Genomic DNA, 20,016 nt, shown 5'->3' with positions numbered 1-20,016 from the left:
TACTGTGTGTTAGGGAGTCTGTACTCTGTGTTAGGGAGTCTGTACTGTGTGTGTTAGGGAGTCTGTACTGTGTGTGTTAGGGAGTCTGTACTGTGTGTGTTAGGGAGTCTGTACTGTGTGTGTTAGGGAGTCTGTACTGTGTGTGTTAGGGAGTCTGTACTGTGTGTTAGGGAGTCTGTACTGTGTGTGTTAGGGAGTCTGTACTGTGTGTGTTAGGGAGTCTGTACTGTGTGTTAGGGAGTCTGTACCGTGTTGCAGGGTCGGGGGATGGAGGACCCAGCTGAGATCATCTTTGAGATGTCTAAGGAGGAGCGTAAGGATTTCTACCGCAGCGTGGCCTGGGGTTTGAACCGGCCGCTGTTCGCCGTCTACCGACGAGTCCTCCGCATGTACGATAACCGCAACCACGTGGGCAAGTCAGTACTCACCCACCACATCATCATACCCCCCCCCCCCCCCCAGACACACACACACGATCATACCCCCCCCCCCCCCCCCCCAGACACACACATCATCATACCCCCCCCCCCAGACACGATCATACCCCCCCCCAGACACGATCATACCCCCCCCCCCCAGACACACACATCATCATACCCCCCCCCCCAGACACGATCATACCCCCCCCCCCCCAGACAAGATCATACCCCCCCCAGACACGATCATACCCCCCCCCCCCCAGACACACACATCATACCCCCCCCCCGGACACGATCATAAACCCCCCCTCCCCCAGACACACACACGATCATAACCTCCCCCCAGACACACACACGATCATACACCCCCCCCCCCCCCCCCCCCCCAGACACACAAATCATCATACCCCCCCCCCCCAGACACACACACGATCATACCCACCCCCCCCCCCACCCCCAGACACACACACGATCATACCCCCCCCAGACACACACACGATCATACCCCCCCCAGACACGATCATACCCCCCCCAGACACGATCATACCCCCCCCAGACACGATCATACCCCCCCCAGACACGATCATACCCCCCCCAGACACACACACGATCATACCCCCCCCAGACACGATCATACCCCCCCCAGACACGATCATACCCCCCCCAGACACGATCATACCCCCCCCCCCCCCAGACACGATCATACCCCCCCCCCCCCAGACACGATCATACCCCCCCCAGAGTTGTAGTGGGCTGGTGGAGCTGATGTTGTTGTCGTTGTTGTGAAGGTACTCTCCTGAGGAGATCAACAAGCTGAAAGAGTGAGTATGACATCACTTCCTCCTCTAAATGCGTCTCCAGTCAACACGTGCTGCAGTCTGAGGATGTGTGTGTGTTCAGGCTGAGACAGAAGCATGGTAACGACTGGGCCACCATAGGAGCCGCTCTGGGCCGCAGCGCCTCCTCTGTTAAGGACCGCTGCCGACTAATGAAGGACACCTGCAACACAGGTCAGATACTGTATCCTGGGGGGGTTATGATTCAGGAAGCAGGTCAGACACTGTATCCTGGAGGGGTTATGATTCAGGAAGCAGGTCAGACACTGTATCCTGGAGGGGTTATGATTCAGGAAGCAGGTCAGACACTGGATCCTGGAGGGGTTATGATTCAGGAAGCAGGTCAGACACTGTATCCTGGAGGGGTTATGATTCAGGAAGCAGGTCACTGTATCCTGGAGGGGTTATGATTCAGGAAGCAGGTCAGACACTGGATCCTGGAGGGGTTATGATTCAGGAAGCAGGTCAGACACTGGATCCTGGAGGGGTTATGATACAGGAAGCAGGTCAGACACTGGATCCTGGAGGGGTTATGCTTCAGGAAGCAGGTCAGACACTGGATCCTGGAGGGGTTATGATTCAGGAAGCAGGTCAGACACTGGATCCTGGAGGGGTTATGATTTAGGAAGCAGGTCAGACACTGTATCCTGGGGGGTTTATGATTCAGGAAGCAGGTCAGACACTGGATCCTGGAGGGGTTATGATTCAGGAAGCAGGTCACTGGATCCTGGAGGGTTATGATTCAGGAAGCAGGTCAGACACTGGATCCTGGAGGGGTTATGATTCAGGAAGCAGGTCAGACACTGGATCATGGAGGGGTTATGATTCAGGAAGCAGGTCACTGGATCCTGGAGGGGTTATGATTCAGGAAGCAGGTCAGACACTGTATCCTGGAGGGTTTATGATTCAGGAAGCAGGTCAGACACTGTATCCTGGAGGGTTTATGATTCAGGAAGCAGGTCACTGTATCCTGGAGGGGTTATGATTCAGGAAGCAGGTCAGATACTTTATCCTGGAGGGTTTATGCTTTAGGAAGCAGGTCAGATATTTATCCTGGAGGGTTTATGATTCAGGAAGCAGGTCAGACACTTTATCCTGGAGGGTTTATGCTTTAGGAAGCAGGTCAGATACTTTATCCTGGAGGGTTTATGCTTTAGGAAGCAGGTCAGACACTTTATCCTGGAGGGTTTATGCATTAGGAAGCAGGTCAGATACTTTATCCTGGAGGGTTTATGCTTTAGGAAGCAGGTCAGATACTTTATCCTGGAGGGTTTATGCTTTAGGAAGCATGTCAGATACTTTATCCTGGAGGGTTTATGCTTTAGGAAGCAGGTCAGACACGTTATCCTGGAGGGCTATGCTTTAGGAAGCAGGTCCGAAGGTCCGACACTTTATCCTGGAGGGGTTTATGCTTTAGGAAGCAGGTCAGATACTTTATCCTGGAGGGTTTATGCTTTAGGAAGCAGGTCAGATACTTTATCCTGGAGGGTTTATGCTTTAGGAAGCAGGTCAGATACTTTATCCTGGAGGGTTTATGCTTTAGGAGGCAGGTCAGACACTTTATCCTGGAGGGTTTATGCATTAGGAAGCAGGTCAGACACTGTATCCTGGAGGGTTTATGCTTTAGGAAGCAGGTCAGATACTTTATCCTGGAGGGTTTATGCTTTAGGAAGCAGGTCAGACACTTTATCCTGGAGGGTTTATGCATTAGGAAGCAGGTCAGACACTGTATCCTGGAGGGTTTATGCTTTAGGAAGCAGGTCAGATACTTTATCCTGGAGGGTTTATGCATTAGGAAGCAGGTCAGATACTTTATCCTGGAGGGTTTATGCTTTAGGAAGCAGGTCAGATACTTTATCCTGGAGGGTTTATGCATTAGGAAGCAGGTCAGACACTGTATCCTGGAGGGTTTATGCTTTAGGAAGCAGGTCAGATACTTTATCCTGGAGGGTTTATGCTTTAGGAAGCAGGTCAGACACTTTATCCTGGAGGGTTTATGATTCAGGAAGCGGGACTTACAGTTGTCTGTGTGTGTAGGGAAGTGGAGTGAGGAGGAGGAGAGGCGTCTATCGGACAGTGTGTATGCGCTGGCGGGCGTGTGTCCGGGCCGCGCGGTGACGGCCGGGGTGTCGTGGGCGGCTGTAGCTGATCTGGTGGGAACGCGGTCGGAGAAACAGTGTCGCTCTAAATGGCTCAACTACCTCAACTGGAAACAGAGTGGAGGGACGGAGTGGACCAAAGACCAGGACCTCAGCTTAGTACACAGGTAGGGAGGGGTCTGGGGGGGGGGGGGGGGTGGAGGGACGGAGTGGACCAAAGACCAGGACCTCAGCTTAGTACACAGGTAGGGAGGGGTCTGGGGGGGGGGGGGGGTGGAGGGACGGAGTGGACCAAAGACCAGGACCTCAGCTTAGTACACAGGTAGGGAGGGGTCTGGGGGGGGGGGGGGGGTGGAGGGACGGAGTGGACCAAAGACCAGGACCTCAGCTTAGTACACAGGTAGGGAGGGGTCTGGGGGGGGGGGGGGGTGGAGGGACGGAGTGGACCAAAGACCAGGACCTCAGCTTAGTACACAGGTAGGGAGGGGTCTGGGGGGGGGGGGGGGGGTGGAGGGACGGAGTGGACCAAAGACCAGGACCTCAGCTTAGTACACAGGTAGGGAGGGGTCTGGGGGGGGGGGGGGGTGGAGGGACGGAGTGGACCAAAGACCAGGACCTCAGCTTAGTACACAGGTAGGGAGGGGTCTGGGGGGGGGGGGGGGGGGTGGAGGGACGGAGTGGACCAAAGACCAGGACCTCAGCTTAGTACACAGGTAGGGAGGGGTCTGGGGGTGGGGGGGGGGGGGGTCTGGGTGGAGGGACGGAGTGGACCAAAGACCAGGACCTCAGCTTAGTACACAGGTAGGGAGGGGTCTGGGGGGGGGGGGGGGGGGTGGAGGGACGGAGTGGACCAAAGACCAGGACCTCAGCTTAGTACACAGGTAGGGAGGGGTCTGGGGGTGGGGGGGGGTCTGGGTGGAGGGACGGAGTGGACCAAAGACCAGGACCTCAGCTTAGTACACAGGTAGGGAGGGGTCTGGGGGGGGGGGGGGGGGTGGAGGGACGGAGTGGACCAAAGACCAGGACCTCAGCTTAGTACACAGGTAGGGAGGGGTCTGGGGGGGGGGGGGGGGGTGGAGGGACGGAGTGGACCAAAGACCAGGACCTCAGCTTAGTACACAGGTAGGGAGGGGTCTGGGGGGGGGGGGGGGGGTGGAGGGACGGAGTGGACCAAAGACCAGGACCTCAGCTTAGTACACAGGTAGGGAGGGGTCTGGGGGGGGGGGGGGGGGGTGGAGGGACGGAGTGGACCAAAGACCAGGACCTCAGCTTAGTACACAGGTAGGGAGGGGTCTGGGGGTGGGGGGGGGGGGGTCTGGGTGGAGGGACGGAGTGGACCAAAGACCAGGACCTCAGCTTAGTACACAGGTAGGGAGGGGTCTGGGGGGGGGGGGGGGGGGTGGAGGGACGGAGTGGACCAAAGACCAGGACCTCAGCTTAGTACACAGGTAGGGAGGGGTCTGGGGGTGGGGGGGGGTCTGGGTGGAGGGACGGAGTGGACCAAAGACCAGGACCTCAGCTTAGTACACAGGTAGGGAGGGGTCTGGGGGGGGGGGGGGGGTGGAGGGACGGAGTGGACCAAAGACCAGGACCTCAGCTTAGTACACAGGTAGGGAGGGGTCTGGGTGGAGGGACGGAGTGGACCAAAGACCAGGACCTCAGCTTAGTACACAGGTAGGGAGGGGTCTGGGGTGGGGGGGGGGTCTGGGTGGAGGGACGGAGTGGACCAAAGACCAGGACCTCAGCTTAGTACACAGGTAGGGAGGGGTCTGGGGGTGGGGGGGGGGGGGGTCTGGGTGGAGGGACGGAGTGGACCAAAGATCAGGACCTCAGCTTAGTACACAGGTAGGGAGGGGTCTGGGGGGGGGGGGGGGTGGAGGGACGGAGTGGACCAAAGACCAGGACCTCAGCTTAGTACACAGGTAGGGAGGGGTCTGGGTGGAGGGACGGAGTGGACCAAAGACCAGGACCTCAGCTTAGTACACAGGTAGGGAGGGGTCTGGGGTGGGGGGGGGGGTCTGGGTGGAGGGACGGAGTGGACCAAAGACCAGGACCTCAGCTTAGTACACAGGTAGGGAGGGGTCTGGGGGTGGGGGGGGGGGTCTGGGTGGAGGGACGGAGTGGACCAAAGATCAGGACCTCAGCTTAGTACACAGGTAGGGAGGGGTCTGGGGGGGGGGGGGGGGGTGGAGGGACGGAGTGGACCAAAGACCAGGACCTCAGCTTAGTACACAGGTAGGGAGGGGTCTGGGGGGGGGGGGGGGGGGGGGGAGGGACGGAGTGGACCAAAGACCAGGACCTCAGCTTAGTACACAGGTAGGGAGGGGTCTGGGGGGGGGGTGGAGGGACGGAGTGGACCAAAGACCAGGACCTCAGCTTAGTACACAGGTAGGGAGGGGTCTGGGGGGGGGGGGGGGGTGGAGGGACGGAGTGGACCAAAGACCAGGACCTCAGCTTAGTACACAGGTAGGGAGGGGTCTGGGGGTGGGGGGGGGGGGGTGGAGGGACGGAGTGGACCAAAGACCAGGACCTCAGCTTAGTACACAGGTAGGGAGGGGTCTGGGGGGGGGGGGGGGGGGGGTGGAGGGACGGAGTGGACCAAAGACCAGGACCTCAGCTTAGTACACAGGTAGGGAGGGGTCTGGGGGGGGGGGGGGTGGAGGGACGGAGTGGACCAAAGACCAGGACCTCAGCTTAGTACACAGGTAGGGAGGGGTCTGGGTGGAGGGACGGAGTGGACCAAAGACCAGGACCTCAGCTTAGTACACAGGTAGGGAGGGGTCTGGGGGGGGGGGGGGGGTGGAGGGACGGAGTGGACCAAAGACCAGGACCTCAGCTTAGTACACAGGTAGGGAGGGGTCTGGGGTGGGGGGGGGTCTGGGTGGAGGGACGGAGTGGACCAAAGACCAGGACCTCAGCTTAGTACACAGGTAGGGAGGGGTCTGGGTGGAGGGACGGAGTGGACCAAAGACCAGGACCTCAGCTTAGTACACAGGTAGGGAGGGGTCTGGGGGGGGGGGGTGGAGGGACGGAGTGGACCAAAGACCAGGACCTCAGCTTAGTACACAGGTAGGGAGGGGTCTGGGGGTGGGGGGGGGGGTGGAGGGACGGAGTGGACCAAAGACCAGGACCTCAGCTTAGTACACAGGTAGGGAGGGGTCTGGGGGGGGGGGGGGGGGGTGGCGGGACGGAGTGGACCAAAGACCAGGACCTCAGCTTAGTACACAGGTAGGGAGGGGTCTGGGGGTGGGGGGGGGGGGTCTGGGTGGAGGGACGGAGTGGACCAAAGACCAGGACCTCAGCTTAGTACACAGGTAGGGAGGGGTCTGGGGGGGGTGGAGGGACGGAGTGGACCAAAGACCAGGACCTCAGCTTAGTACACAGGTAGGGAGGGGGTCGGGGGGGGGGGGAGGGGGGAGGGGGGGGGGTCTGGGTGGAGGGACGGAGTGGACCAAAGACCAGGACCTCAGCTTAGTACACAGGTAGGGAGGGGTCTGGGGGGTGGGGGGGGTGGAGGGACGGAGTGGACCAAAGACCAGGACCTCAGCTTAGTACACAGGTAGGGAGGGGTCTGGGGTGGGGGGGCTGGGTGGAGGGACGGAGTGGACCAAAGACCAGGACCTCAGCTTAGTACACAGGTAGGGAGGGGTCTGGGTGGTGGGGGGGGGGGGGTGGAGGGACGGAGTGGACCAAAGACCAGGACCTCAGCTTAGTACACAGGTAGGGAGGGGTCTGGGGGGGTGGGGGTCTGGGGGGTGGGGGTCTGGGTGGAGGGGGGGGGGGGTCTGGGTGGAGGTACGGAGTGGACCAAAGACCAGGACCTCAGCTTAGTACACAGGTAGGGAGGGGGTGGGGGGGGTCTGGGTGGTGGGGGGAGGAGGTGGGGGTCTGGGTGGAGGGGGGGTGGGGGGGGTATGGGGGGTGGGGGTCTGGGTGGTGTCGGGGTGGTAATTACATTATCAGAATGTACAACAGCTTTATTTATTGAAGTACCTACATCTGGTGTCTACTTCTTCTGGCTTACTGTGTGTGTGTGTGTGTGTGTGTGTGTGTGTGTGTGTGTGTGTGTGTGTGTGTGTGTGTGTGTGTGTGTGTGTGTGTGTGTGTGTGTGTGTGTGTGTGTGTGTGTGTGTAGGATAGTGGAGTTGGATGTGGATGATGAGAATGAGTTGAAGTGGGAGGAGCTAGCGGGAGGGTGGAGCAGTGTTCGCTCTCCTCAGTGGCTCAGATCTAAGTGGTGGAGCATCAAGAGACAAGTAGCCAATCACAAGGAACTGCCCTTTCACGGTAACACCCCTGACCCTTACCTCTCCTCACACCTCACCTCTAACCCCTGACCCTTACCTCTCCTCACACCTCACCTCTAACCCCTGACCCTTACCTCTCCTCACACCTCACCTCTAACCCCTGACCCTTACCTTTCCTCACACCTCACCTCTAACCCCTGACCCTTACCTCTCCTCACACCTCACCTCTAACCCCTGACCCTTACCTCTCCTCACACCTCACCTCTAACCCCTGACCCTTACCTCTCCTCACCTCTAACCCCTGACCCTTACCTCTCCTCACACCTCACCTCTAACCCCTGACCCTTACCTCTCCTCACACCTCACCTCTAACCCCTGACCCTTACCTCTCCTTACCTCTAACCCCTGACCCTTACCTCTCCTCACCTCTAACCCCTGACCCTTACCTCCTCACCTCTAACCCCTGACCTCTCCTCACCTCTAACCCCTGACCCTTACCTCTCCTCACCTCTAACCCCTGACCCTTACCTCTCCTCACCTCTAACCCCTGACCCTTACCACTCCTCACCTCTAACCCCTGACCCTTACCTCTCCTCACACCTCACCTCTAACCCCTGACCCTTACCTCTCCTCACCTCTAACCCCTGACCCTTACCTCTCCTCACCTCTAACCCCTGACCCTTACCTCTCCTCACCTCTAACCCCTGACCCTTACCTCTCCTCACACCTCACCTCTAACCCCTGACCCTTACCTCTCCTTACCTCCTCACCTCTAACCCCTGACCCTTACCTCTCCTCACCTCTAACCCCTGACCCTTACCTCTCCTCACACCTCACCTCTAACCCCTGACCCTTACCTCTCCTCACACCTCACCTCTAACCCCTGACCCTTACCTCTCCTCACACCTCACCTCTAACCCCTGACCCTTACCTCTCCTTACCTCCTCACCTCTGACTCCTCATATCCAGTATCAGCAACATGTTTAAATCCTACACAATAACAAACTAGTGATGTTGTTACTACTGCAGATAATACTGTGTGTGTGTGGTGTGTGGTGTGTGTGTGTGTGTGTGTGTGTGTGTGTGTGTGTGTGTGTGTAGTGTTACTGAAGGGTCTTCAGGAGTTGATGGAGACTCAGGTGCCGTTAGGGGCGGGCACTGGGCCAGGTAGCCCTTCCCCTTCCCTGCAGATCCGAGTCACGCGATTGGAGGAGTGCTGTAGCTCCGCCCCCCGTCCCGTCACAGCACTGCAGATCCCACTGCAGATCACACACCTGGGTCAGTACAGGGGAGGGGAAGTACAGGGGAGGGGAAGTACAGGGGAGGGGAAGTACGGGGGAGGGGAAGTACGGGGGAGGGGAAGTACGGGGGAGGGGAAGTACAGGGGAGGGGAAGTACAGGGGAGGGGAAGTACAGGGGAGGGGAAGTACGGGGGAGGGGAAGTACAGGGGAGGGGAAGTACAGGGGAGGGGAAGTACAGGGGAGGGGAAGTACGGGGGAGGGGAAGTACGGGGGAGGGGAAGTACAGGGGAGGGGAAGTACGGGGGAGGGGAAGTAAGTGTGTGTGTGTGTGTACTGACTGGTGTCTCTATCAGCCTCAGACAGTGCTGGTGCCAGTGTGTGTGTGTGTGTGTGTGTGTGTGTGTGTGTGTGTGTGTGTGTGTGTGTGTGTACTGACTGGCGTCTCTATCAGCCTCAGACAGTGCTGGTGCCAGTGTGTGTGTGTGTGTGACAGACAGTGCTGGTGCCAGTGTGTGTGTGTGTGTGTGTGACAGACAGTGCTGGTGTGTGTGTGTGTGTGTGTGTGTGTGTGTGTGTGTGTGTGTGTGTGTGTGACAGACAGTGCTGGTGTCAGTGTGTGTGTGTGTGTGTGTGTGTGTGTGTGTGTGTGTGTGTGTGTGTACTGACTGGCGTCTCTATCAGCCTCAGACAGTGCTGGTGTGTGTGTGTGTGTGTGTGTGTGACAGACAGTGCTGGTGCCAGCGACACAGAGACCATCACCCTCAACACTGCTGCTCTGCAGACCTTACAGATCCTACCTGTGAGTTGAATCAGACCATAATATTACCTTTCGATATCGACCCAGTGTTCATGTCATCCTCTTTTAATATCACAACAATCACTGTGTGTGTGTGTGTAGTCTTTCCACCTGCACCCTACAGGGACTCCAGGGACGTACTTCCTTCAGACAGCAGCCAATCAGAGCCTGCCGCTCAGTCTTTCCAGCAATCCCACCGTCACACTGACAGCCGGCTCCTCCCCGTCGTCCCCAGAACACATCATCCTACACAGCCTCTCAGTGAGTGATAGATACACATTTACACAGCCTCTCAGTGAGTGATAGATACACATTTACACAGCCTCTCAGTGAGTGATAGATACACATTTACACAGCCTCTCAGTGAGTGATAGATACACATTTACACAGCCTCTCAGTGAGTGATAGATACACATTTACACAGCCTCTCAGTGAGTGATAGATACACATTTACACAGCCTCTCAGTGAGTGTTAGATACACATTTACACAGCCTCTCAGTGAGTGTTAGGGATAGATACACATTTACACAGCCTCTCAGTGAGTGTTAGGGATAGATACACATTTACACAGCCTCTCAGTGAGTGTTAGGGATAGATACACATTTACACAGCCTCTCAGTGAGTGTTAGGGATGGATACACATTTACACAGCCTCTCAGTGAGTGTTAGGGATGGATACACATTTACACAGCCTCTCAGTGAGTGTTAGGGATGGATACACATTTACACAGCCTCTCAGTGAGTGGTAGATACACATTTACACAGCCTCTCAGTGAGTGATAGATACACATTTACACAGCCTCTCAGTGAGTGATAGATACACATTTACACAGCCTCTCAGTGAGTGATAGATACACATTTACACAGCCTCTCAGTGAGTGTTAGATACACATTTACACAGCCTCTCAGTGAGTGTTAGGGATAGATACACATTTACACAGCCTCTCAGTGAGTGATAGATACACATTTACACAGCCTCTCAGTGAGTGTTAGGGATAGATACACATTTACACAGCCTCTCAGTGAGTGTTAGATACACATTTACACAGCCTCTCAGTGAGTGTTAGATACACATTTACACAGCCTCTCAGTGAGTGTTAGGGATAGATACACATTTACACAGCCTCTCAGTGAGTGTTAGATACACATTTACACAGCCTCTCAGTGAGTGTTAGGGATAGATACACATTTACACAGCCTCTCAGGGAGTGTTAGGGATAGATACACATTTACAGTGGACACCCCCATGACTGTCTTTCAGTGGACACCCCCATGAGTGTCTTTCAGTGGACACCCCCATGAGTGTCTTTCAGTGGACACCCCCATGAGTGTCTTTCAGTGGACACCCCCCATGAGTGTCTTTCAGTGGACACCCCCCATGAGTGTCTTTCAGTGGACACCCCCCATGAGTGTCTTTCAGTGGACACCCCCCATGAGTGTCTTTCAGTGGACACCCCCCATGAGTGTCTTTCAGTGGACACCCCCCATGAGTGTCTTTCAGTGGACACCCCCATGAGTGTCTTTCAGTGGACACCCCCATGAGTGTCTTTCAGTGGACACCCCCATGAGTGTCTTTCAGTGGACACCCCCATGAGTGTCTTTCAGTGGACACCCCCCATGAGTGTCTTTCAGTGGACACCCCCCATGAGTGTCTTTCAGTGGACACCCCCCATGAGTGTCTTTCAGTGGACACCCCCATGAGTGTCTTTCAGTGGACACCCCCATGAGTGTCTTTCAGTGGACACCCCCATGAGTGTCTTTCAGTGGACACCCCCATGAGTGTCTTTCAGTGGACAACCCCCATGAGTGTCTTTCAGTGGACACCCCCATGACTGTCTCAGTGGACAACCCCCATGAGTGTCTTTCAGTGGCCCCCCCCAATGAGTGTCTTTCAGTGGACACCCCCCATGAGTGTCTTTCAGAACCCCTCCTTAAACCCCACCTGTTTAGTTTTGGTTGTCAGTGACATTTTGTTAATTCCCCTGTTTGAGCGACAATTTTAGTTTTTCTAGCTGGGTAACGTAAACAGGAAGTAATCGGCGGCAGCGTAGCCTAGTGGTTAGAGCGTTGGACTAGTAAGCGAAAGGTTGCAAGATCGTAATCCCCGAGCTGACAAGTTTACAAATCTGTCCTTCTGCCCCTGAACAAGGCAGTCATTGAAAATGAGAATTTGTTCTTAACTGACTTGCTTAGTTAAATAAAGGTAACATTTAAAAAAAAAAATCTAATAATTGATTAAGCTTTCTGTACAATAGAAGATATTTAAACCCAGACAGCTTTTAGAGAAACACTTGTGAGTGATTATTATAAATAACGTTCACTCCCTCAGTAATATTATTATAAATAACATTCACTCAGTAATATTATTATAAATACCGTTCACTCCCTCAGTAATATTATTATAAATAACGTTCACTCTCTCAGTAATATTATTATAAATAACATTCACTCAGTAATATTATTATGAATAACGTTCACTCTCTCAGTAATATTATTATAAATAACGTTCCCTCAGTAATATTATTATAAATAACGTTCACTCCCTCAGTAATATTATTATAAATAACATTCACTCAGTAATATTATTATAAATAACGTTCACTCCCTCAGTAATATTATTATAAATAACGTTCACTCTCTCAGTAATATTATTATAAATAACGTTCCCTCAGTAATATTATTATAAATAACGTTCACTCCCTCAGTAATATTATTATAAATAACGTTCACTCCCTCAGTAATATTATTATAAATAACGTTCCCTCAGTAATATTATTATAAATAACGTTCACTCCCTCAGGAATATTATTATAAATAACGTTCACTCCCTCAGTAATATTATTATAAATAACGTTCACTCCCTCAGTAATATTATTATAAATAACATTCACTCAGTAATATTATTATAAATAACGTTCACTCCCTCAGTAATATTATTATAAATAACGTTCACTCTCTCAGTAATATTATTATAAATAACGTTCACTCTCTCAGTAATATTATTATAAATAACGTTCACTCCCTCAGTAATATTATTATAAATAACGTTCACTCCCTCAGTAATATTATTATAAATAACGTTCACTCTCTCAGTAATATTATTATAAATAACGTTCCCTCAGTAATATTATTATAAATAACGTTCACTCTCTCAGTAATATTATTATAAATAACGTTCCCTCAGTAATATTATTATAAATAACGTTCACTCTCTCAGTAATATTATTATAAATAACATTCCCTCAGTAATATTATTATAAATAACGTTCACTCCCTCAGTAATATTATTATAAATAACGTTCACTCCCTCAGTAATATTATTATAAATAACGTTCACTCAGTAATATTATTATAAATAACATTCACTCGGTAATATTATTATAAATAACGTTCACTCCCTCAGTAATATTATTATAAATAACGTTCACTCAGTAATATTATTATAAATAACGTTCACTCCCTCAGTAATATTATTATAAATAACGTTCACTCTCTCAGTAATATTATTATAAATAACGTTCACTCCCTCAGTAATATTATTATAAATAACGTTCACTCCCTCAGTAATATTATTATAAATAACGTTCACTCTCTCAGTAATATTATTATAAATAACGTTCACTCTCTCAGTAATATTATTATAAATAACGTTCACTCCCTCAGCAATATTATTATAAATAACGTTCCCTCAGTAATATTATTATAAATAACGTTCACTCCCTCAGTAATATTATTATAAATAACGTTCACTCCCTCAGTAATATTATTATAAATAACGTTCACTCAGTAATATTATTATAAATAACGTTCACTCCCTCAGTAATATTATTATAAATAACGTTCACTCAGTAATATTATTCTAAATAATGTTCCCTCAGTAATATTATTATAAATAACGTTCACTCCCTCAGTAATATTATTATAAATAACGTTCACTCAGTAATATTATTATAAATAACGTTCACTCTCTCAGTAATATTATTATAAATAACGTTCACTCTCTCAGTAATATTATTATAAATAACGTTCACTCCCTCAGTAATATTATTATAAATAACATTCACTCAGTAATATTATTATAAATAACGTTCACTCCCTCAGTAATATTATTATAAATAACATTCACTCAGTAATATTATTATAAATAACGTTCACTCCCTCAGTAATATTATTATAAATAACGTTCCCTCAGTAATATTATTATAAATAACGTTCCCTCAGTAATATTATTATAAATAACGTTCACTCCCTCAGTAATATTATTATAAATAACGTTCACTCTCTCAGTAATATTATTATAAATAACGTTCCCTCAGTAATATTATTATAAATAACGTTCACTCCCTCAGTAATATTATTATAAATAACGTTCACTCCCTCAGTAATATTATTATAAATAACGTTCCCTCAGTAATATTATTATAAATAACGTTCACTCCCTCAGGAATATTATTATAAATAACGTTCACTCCCTCAGTAATATTATTATAAATAACGTTCACTCCCTCAGTAATATTATTATAAATAACATTCACTCAGTAATATTATTATAAATAACGTTCACTCCCTCAGTAATATTATTATAAATAACGTTCACTCAGTAATATTATTATAAATAACGTTCACTCTCTCAGTAATATTATTATAAATAACGTTCACTCCCTCAGTAATATTATTATAAATAACGTTCACTCCCTCAGTAATATTATTATAAATAACGTTCACTCTCTCAGTAATATTATTATAAATAACGTTCCCTCAGTAATATTATTATAAATAACGTTCACTCTCAGTAATATTATTATAAATAACGTTCCCTCAGTAATATTATTATAAATAACGTTCACTCTCTCAGTAATATTATTATAAATAACATTCCCTCAGTAATATTATTATAAATAACGTTCACTCCCTCAGTAATATTATTATAAATAACGTTCACTCCCTCAGTAATATTATTATAAATAACGTTCACTCAGTAATATTATTATAAATAACATTCACTCGGTAATATTATTATAAATAACGTTCACTCCCTCAGTAATATTATTATAAATAACGTTCACTCAGTAATATTATTATAAATAACGTTCACTCCCTCAGTAATATTATTATAAATAACGTTCACTCTCTCAGTAATATTATTATAAATAACGTTCACTCCCTCAGTAATATTATTATAAATAACGTTCACTCCCTCAGTAATATTATTATAAATAACGTTCACTCTCTCAGTAATATTATTATAAATAACGTTCACTCTCTCAGTAATATTATTATAAATAACGTTCACTCCCTCAGCAATATTATTATAAATAACGTTCCCTCAGTAATATTATTATAAATAACGTTCACTCCCTCAGTAATATTATTATAAATAACGTTCACTCCCTCAGTAATATTATTATAAATAACGTTCACTCAGTAATATTATTATAAATAACGTTCACTCCCTCAGTAATATTATTATAAATAACGTTCACTCAGTAATATTATTCTAAATAATGTTCCCTCAGTAATATTATTATAAATAACGTTCACTCCCTCAGTAATATTATTATAAATAACGTTCACTCAGTAATATTATTATAAATAACGTTCACTCTCTCAGTAATATTATTATAAATAACGTTCACTCTCTCAGTAATATTATTATAAATAACGTTCACTCAGTAATATTATTATAAATAACGTTCACTCCCTCAGTAATATTATTATAAATAACGTTCACTCCCTCAGTAATATTATTAAAATAACGTTCACTCCCTCAGTAATATTATTATAAATAACGTTCACTCTCTCAGTAATATTATTATAAATAACGTTCACTCTCTCAGTAATATTATTATAAATAACGTTCACTCCCTCAGTAATATTATTATAAATAACGTTCACTCTCTCAGTAATATTATTATAAATAACGTTCCCTCCCTCAGTAATATTATTATAAATAACGTTCCCTCAGTAATATTATTATAAATAACGTTCACTCTCTCAGTAATATTATTATAAATAACGTTCACTCCCTCAGTAATATTATTATAAATAACGTTCACTCAGTAATATTATTATAAATAACGTTCACTCTCTCAGTAATATTATTATAAATAACGTTCACTCTCAGTAATATTATTATAAATAACGTTCACTCCCTCAGTAATATTATTATAAATAACGTTCACTCTCTCAGTAATATTATTATAAATAACGTTCACTCTCAGTAATATTATTATAAATAACGTTCACTCTCTCAGTAATATTATTATAAATAACGTTCACTCTCTCAGTAATATTATTATAAATAACGTTCATTCTCTCAGTAATATTATTATAAATAACGTTCTCTCAGTAATATTATTATAAATAGTAGTAATATAATTAGTTAGTAATATACCCCTGGTGAACTAGTCCTTAGTTAGTAATATACCCCTGGTGAACTAGTCCTTAGTTAGTAATATACCCCTGGTGAACTAGTCGTTAGTTAGTAATATACCCCCGGTGAACTAGTCCTTAGTAATATACCCCTGGTGAACTAGTCCTTAGTTAGTAATATACCCCTGGTGAATTAGTCCTTAGTTAGTAATATACCCCTGGTGAACTAGTCCTTAGTTAGTAATATACCCCTGGTGAACTAGTCCTTAGTTAGTAATATACCACTGGTGAACTAGTCCTTAGTTAGTAATATACCCCTGGTGAACTAGTCCTTAGTTAGTAATATACCCCTGGTGAACTAGTCCTTAGTTAGTAATATACCCCTGGTGAACTAGTCCTTAGTTAGTAATATACCCCTGGTGAACTAGTCCTTAGTTAATAATATACCCCTGGTGAACTAGTCCTTAGTAACATACCCCTGGTGAACTAGTCATTAGTTAGTAATATACCCCTGGTGAACTAGTCCTTAGTAATATACCCCTGGTGAACTAGTCCTTAGTTAGTAATATACCCCTGGTGAACTAGTCCTTAGTAATATACCCCTGGTGAACTAGTCCTTAGTAATATACCCCTGGTGAACTAGTCCTTAGTTAGTAATATACCCCTGGTGAACTAGTCCTTAGTTAGTAATATACCCCTGGTGAACTAGTCCTTAGTAATATACCCCTGGTGAACTAGTCCTTAGTTAGTAATATACCCCTGGTGAACTAGTCCCTAGTTAGTAATATACCACTGGTGAACTAGTCCTTAGTTAGTAATATACCACTGGTGAACTAGTCCTTAGTTAGTAATATACCCCTGGTGAACTAGTCCTTAGTAATATACCCCTGGTGAACTAGTCCTTAGTTAGTAATATACCCCTGGTGAACTAGTCCTTATTAATATACCCCTGGTGAACTAGTCCTTAGTAATATACCCCTGGTGAACTAGTCCTTAGTTAGTAATATACCCCTGGTGAACTAAGTCCTTAGTTAGTAATATACCCCTGGTGAACTAGTCCTTAGTAATATACCCCTGGTGAACTAGTCCTTAGTAATATACCCCTGGTGAACTAGTCCTTAGTTAGTAATATACCCCTGGTGAACTAAGTCCTTAGTTAGTAATATACCCCTGGTGAACTAAGTCCTTAGTTAGTACTATACCCCTGGTGAACTAGTCCTTAGTTAGTAATATACCCCTGGTGAACTAGTCCTTAGTTAGTAATATACCCCTGGTGAACTAGTCCTTAGTTAGTAATATACCCCTGGTGAACTAGTCCTTAGTTAGTAATATACCCCTGGTGAACTAGTCCTTAGTTAGTAATATACCCCTGGTGAACTAGTCCTTAGTTAGTAATATACCCCTGGTGAACTAGTCCTTAGTTAGTAATATACCCCTGGTGAACTAGTCCTTAGTTAGTAATATACCCCTGGTGAACTAGTCCTTAGTTAGTAATATACCCCTGGTGAACTAGTCCTTAGTTAGTAATATACCCCTGGTGAACTAGTCCCTAGTTAGTAATATACCCCTGGTGAACTAGTCGTTAGTTAGTAATATACCCCTGGTGAACTAGTCGTTAGTTAGTAATATACCCCTGGTGAACTAGTCCTTAGTTAGTAATATACCCCTGGTGAACTAGTCCTTAGTTAGTAATATACCCCTGGTGAACTAGTCGTTAGTTAGTAATATACCCCTGGTGAACTAGTCGTTAGTTAGTCATATACCCCTGGTGAACTAGTCCTTAGTTAGTCATATACCCCTGGTGAACTAGTCCTTAGTTAGTAATATACCCCCGGTGAACTAGTCCTTAGTAATATACCCCTGGTGAACTAGTCCTTAGTTAGTAATATACCCCTGGTGAACTAGTCCTTAGTTAGTAATATACCCCTGGTGAACTAGTCCTTAGTTAGTAATATACCACTGGTGAACTAGTCCTTAGTTAGTAATATACCCCTGGTGAACTAGTCCTTAGTTAGTAATATACCCCTGGTGAACTAGTCCTTAGTTAGTAATATACCCCTGGTGAACTAGTCTTTAGTAATATACCCCTGGTGAACTAGTCCTTAGTTAGTAATATACCCATGGTGAACTAGTCCTTAGTTAGTAATATACCCCTGGTGAACTAGTCCTTAGTTAGTAATATACCCCTGGTGAACTAGTCCTTAGTAATATACCCCTGGTGAACTAGTCCTTAGTTAGTAATATACCCCTGGTGAACTAGTCCTTAGTAATATACCCCTGGTGAACTAGTCCTTAGTAATATACCCCTGGTGAACTAGTCCTTAGTTAGTAATATACCCCTGGTGAACTAGTCCTTAGTTAGTAATATACCCCTGGTGAACTAGTCCTTAGTTAGTAATATACCCCTGGTGAACTTGTCCTTAGTTAGTAATATACCCCTGGTGAACTAGTCCTTTAGTTAGTAATATACCCCAGGTGAACTAGTCCTTAGTTAGTAATATACCCCTGGTGAACTAGTCCTTAGTAATATACCCCTGGTGAACTAGTCCTTAGTTAGTAATATACCCCTGGTGAACTACTCCTTAGTAATATACCCCAGGTGAACTAGTCCTTAGTTAGTAATATACCCCTGGTGAACTAGTCCTTAGTTAGTAATATACCCCAGGTGAACTAGTCCTTAGTTAGTAATATACCCCAGGTGAACTAGTCCTTAATTAGTAATATACCCCTGGTGAACTAGTCCTTAGTTAGTAATATACCCCTGGTGAACTAGTCGTTAGTTAGTAATATACCCCTGGTGAACTAGTCCTTAGTTAGTAATATACCCCTGGTGAACTACTCCTTAGTAATATACCCCAGGTGAACTAGTCCTTAGTTAGTAATATACCCCTGGTGAACTAGTCCTTAGTTAGTAATATACCCCAGGTGAACTAGTCCTTAGTTAGTAATATACCCCAGGTGAACTAGTCCTTAATTAGTAATATACCCCTGGTGAACTAGTCCTTAGTTAGTAATATACCCCTGGTGAACTAGTCGTTAGTTAGTAATATACCCCTGGTGAACTAGTCCTTAGTTAGTAATATACCCCTGGTGAACTAGTCCTTAGTTAGTAATATACCCCTGGTGAACTAGTCGTTAGTTAGTAATATACCCCTGGTGAACTAGTCCTTAGTTAGTAATATACCCCTGGTGAACTAGTCCTTAGTTAGTAATATACCCCTGGTGAACTAGTCCTTAGTAATATACCCCTGGTGAACTAGTCCTTAGTAATATACCCCTGGTGAACTAGTCCTTAGTTAGTAATATACCCATGGTGAACTAGTCCTTAGTTAGTAATATACCCCTGGTGAACTAGTCCTTAGTTAGTAATATACCCCTGGTGAACTAGTCCTTAGTAATATACCCCTGGTGAACTAGTCGTTAGTTAGTAATATACCCCTGGTGAACTAGTCCTTAGTTAGTAATATACCCCTGGTGAACTAGTCGTTAGTTAGTAATATACCCCTGGTGAACTAGTCGTTAGTTAGTAATATACCCCTGGTGAACTAGTCCTTAGTTAGTCATATACCCCTGGTGAACTAGTCCTTAGTTAGTAATATACCCCTGGTGAACTAGTCTTTAGTAATATACCCCTGGTGAACTAGTCCTTAGTTAGTAATATACCCATGGTGAACTAGTCCTTAGTTAGTAATATACCCCTGGTGAACTAGTCCTTAGTTAGTAATATACCCCTGGTGAACTAGTCCTTAGTAATATACCCCTGGTGAACTAGTCCTTAGTTAGTAATATACCCCTGGTAAACTAGTCCTTAGTAATATACCCCTGGTGAACTAGTCCTTAGTAATATACCCCTGGTGAACTAGTCCTTAGTTAGTAATATACCCCTGGTGAACTAGTCCTTAGTTAGTAATATACCCCTGGTGAACTAGTCCTTAGTTAGTAATATACCCCTGGTGAACTTGTCCTTAGTTAGTAATATACCCCTGGTGAACTAGTCCTTTAGT

The 20,016-nt window shown here is 46.5% G+C and overlaps 1 protein-coding gene across 5 annotated transcripts in view; it reads left to right on the top strand.

Moving 5' to 3' along the window:
- The window catches only part of dmtf1 (cyclin D binding myb-like transcription factor 1), a 53,507-nt gene that overhangs the window by 30,558 nt on the left and 2,933 nt on the right, over window positions 1–20,016 (top strand). For 2 of the 5 annotated variants that reach the window (XM_055937172.1, XM_055937168.1), the window contains 9 exons: window positions 259–416; window positions 1,208–1,240; window positions 1,320–1,429; window positions 3,293–3,521; window positions 7,490–7,641; window positions 8,703–8,879; window positions 9,197–9,220; window positions 9,587–9,642; window positions 9,742–9,900. In XM_055937172.1, coding sequence (XP_055793147.1) covers window positions 259–416; window positions 1,208–1,240; window positions 1,320–1,429; window positions 3,293–3,521; window positions 7,490–7,641; window positions 8,703–8,879; window positions 9,197–9,220; window positions 9,587–9,642; window positions 9,742–9,900 — 1,098 coding nt within the window. Of the gene's footprint in view, window positions 1–258; window positions 417–1,207; window positions 1,241–1,319; window positions 1,430–3,292; window positions 3,522–7,489; window positions 7,642–8,702; window positions 8,880–9,196; window positions 9,221–9,294; window positions 9,319–9,568; window positions 9,643–9,741; window positions 9,901–20,016 lie in introns of all 5 variants that reach the window. The other 3 variants (XM_055937171.1, XM_055937169.1, XM_055937170.1) reach the window with 3 other exon arrangements.

The sequence above is a fragment of the Salvelinus fontinalis genome, chromosome 11 (assembly GCF_029448725.1).
Source record: "Salvelinus fontinalis isolate EN_2023a chromosome 11, ASM2944872v1, whole genome shotgun sequence".
Classification (NCBI taxonomy): Eukaryota; Metazoa; Chordata; class Actinopteri; order Salmoniformes; family Salmonidae; genus Salvelinus; species Salvelinus fontinalis.
This window is presented reverse-complemented; position numbering and strand designations above follow the sequence as displayed.